The sequence below is a fragment of the Erpetoichthys calabaricus genome, chromosome 4 (assembly GCF_900747795.2).
Source record: "Erpetoichthys calabaricus chromosome 4, fErpCal1.3, whole genome shotgun sequence".
NCBI classification, from domain to species: domain Eukaryota; kingdom Metazoa; phylum Chordata; class Cladistia; order Polypteriformes; family Polypteridae; genus Erpetoichthys; species Erpetoichthys calabaricus.
Genome location: NC_041397.2, coordinates 306,230,098 through 306,232,048, shown reverse-complemented (window position 1 = coordinate 306,232,048; position 1,951 = coordinate 306,230,098). Strand labels below are relative to the sequence as shown.

The window sequence follows — 1,951 nt, the reverse complement described above, 5'->3', positions numbered from 1 at the left end:
TGTTGGGGACCTGAGTGGCTGGTCCAGGCCAAGGGGTCGCCCACGTAACACCTGGCTGCAGCAGATAGCAGGTCATTTCCGGAGGGTGGGAGTGGACCACGTGTCTGCCTGGGGAGTTGCAAACCGGTATCCCAAGTTGTTTTGTCGTGTAGTGGGTGCGGCAACACATTGTACCAGTGCATGCTCCCCAACTTGACTTGACTTGACTTGATAAATCTACAGAGAGAACACATAGGAACGGTTGTAGCTGTGAAGATCAAGAGCCTTGTTTTTAAAATTTGTTTTGACAAAAACAACTGAAGAGAGTTTGTTCTGAAGTGGAGGTAAATGCTTCATCAAGGAGTTCTTAAAACCTTTAACAAATAACAATTCCTTTGGTCTTAGCCCGGTAACTAAATAAGTTAAAAGCATCTAAAACCTTTATGAAGAAGACTGAAATGAATCTTTGGATAATGAAACTGTAATAGATTCTGCAATATGTAGATTGATTACTTTCTTATCATTCATATTTTTGTGGTAGACATTGTTGGTGTGCATAATGTACTGTTAATTGTGAATTCAGTATTTACTGTCTTCTATTATTCATATATCATTATAAGTCAAAACGGTTATATGATGGATGTAATGAATTTTGGTTTTATTATATTCTAGAGTCTACAAAGATGAGTAATACCACCATCATCGTCTCAGAATTTCTACTGGAATGTGCCATTGAATCAAACCAGAAGACCATTACGATTTCTCTTCTCACATTCATCTACTTCTTATCCACGTTTGGAAATCTTCTGGTGATTGTGGTTATAATCCTGAAACCTCATCTCCATGCTCCAATGTACATTTACATCGGCACCTTGGCAGTGATAGACCTAGCAAACAGCTCAATTCTCATCCCAAAGATGCTGTCTGTCCTTCTGCTCGGCTCTCCAGGGGTTCCTTATGCAGCCTGTGTATTGCAGATGTTTCTAATTGGTCACGTTGAGGAGATGGAGTCCTTCCTTCTAGCTTTCATGGCTGTTGATCGCTACATAGCTGTTATTTACCCTTTGCAATACGCTTCAATCATTACTAATAAAAAAATTGGCATGGGTATCTTAGTGTCAAATATTTGTGGCATAATTTTCATCTCTCCTATGCTCATTTTTATTGGTGAGCTTTCTTTTTGTCGCACCAATATCATTCCTTTCTGTTTTTGCGACTATAGTACAATGGTCCGTATATCATGTAATGAAGATCCTAAATACTTATCAACCATGTCGGCTTCTGTGGTTACCACCGGTGTCTTCCCAATCGCGTTAATTCTCCTCTCCTATAGTCGTGTTACTATAGAAGCCATGAGGATTTCTTCAGAAGGTGGGAAAAGTAAGATTTTCAACACTTGTGCCACCCACCTGCTTGTGGTCGGACTCTTTTATGGTCCAATTTCATTGGCTTTTATATTGCCTAGTGCGGGAGTGAAGATGACAACAGAAACTTACAATTTTATGTTTATTTTTGGAAATGTACTACCTCCTATGATGAACCCCATTATCTATAGTTTCAGGAATAAAGAAATAAAAAAAGGAATTCATGGACTATTTACTTTCAAAAGGTAAACTCCTAGAAAGTTGAAATAAGGGGGATTAATTATCTTATATTTAGATTTAGTAATTTTTTTTCATATTTTAACAATGCTGTTATTACAGATTGGTGGTTAGACAGTTCAAATCTGATGATGATCAAAGAGTACTTTTTAAATTTTACATCCAGAGAATGCATAGAGCCAGTCAAAAAGGCAAATAAAAATGTCATTTAATAAAAAATGTAGCAAGTAAAATCAGGAATATTATACTCAAACCATACAATGCCTGTAGGAGGCCATATCGGGAGGTTTTGCTGCAGCTTCTAGTGACCAGAACTGCATGCATTGCTCAAGTAAAGAACAGATGGAAATCAACCAGTTTATTCAGTAGTG

General features: G+C 37.8%; 1 protein-coding gene across 1 annotated transcript; it reads left to right on the top strand.

Annotated features, from left to right (window-relative positions):
• Positions 1-662: 662 nt before the first annotated feature.
• On the top strand, positions 663-1,592 carry LOC127527595 (olfactory receptor 1468-like). The gene has a single exon (XM_051926702.1). It carries the CDS (start codon positions 663-665, stop codon positions 1,590-1,592), a length of 930 nt encoding a protein of 309 aa, XP_051782662.1.
• The last annotated feature ends 359 nt before the right edge of the window (positions 1,593-1,951 follow it).

What these genes read in the sequence shown, in the direction of transcription:
- LOC127527595 (XM_051926702.1), top strand. Translation starts at nt 663, where the DNA reads ATGAGTAATACCACCATCATCGTCTCAGAATTTCTACTGGAATGTGCC.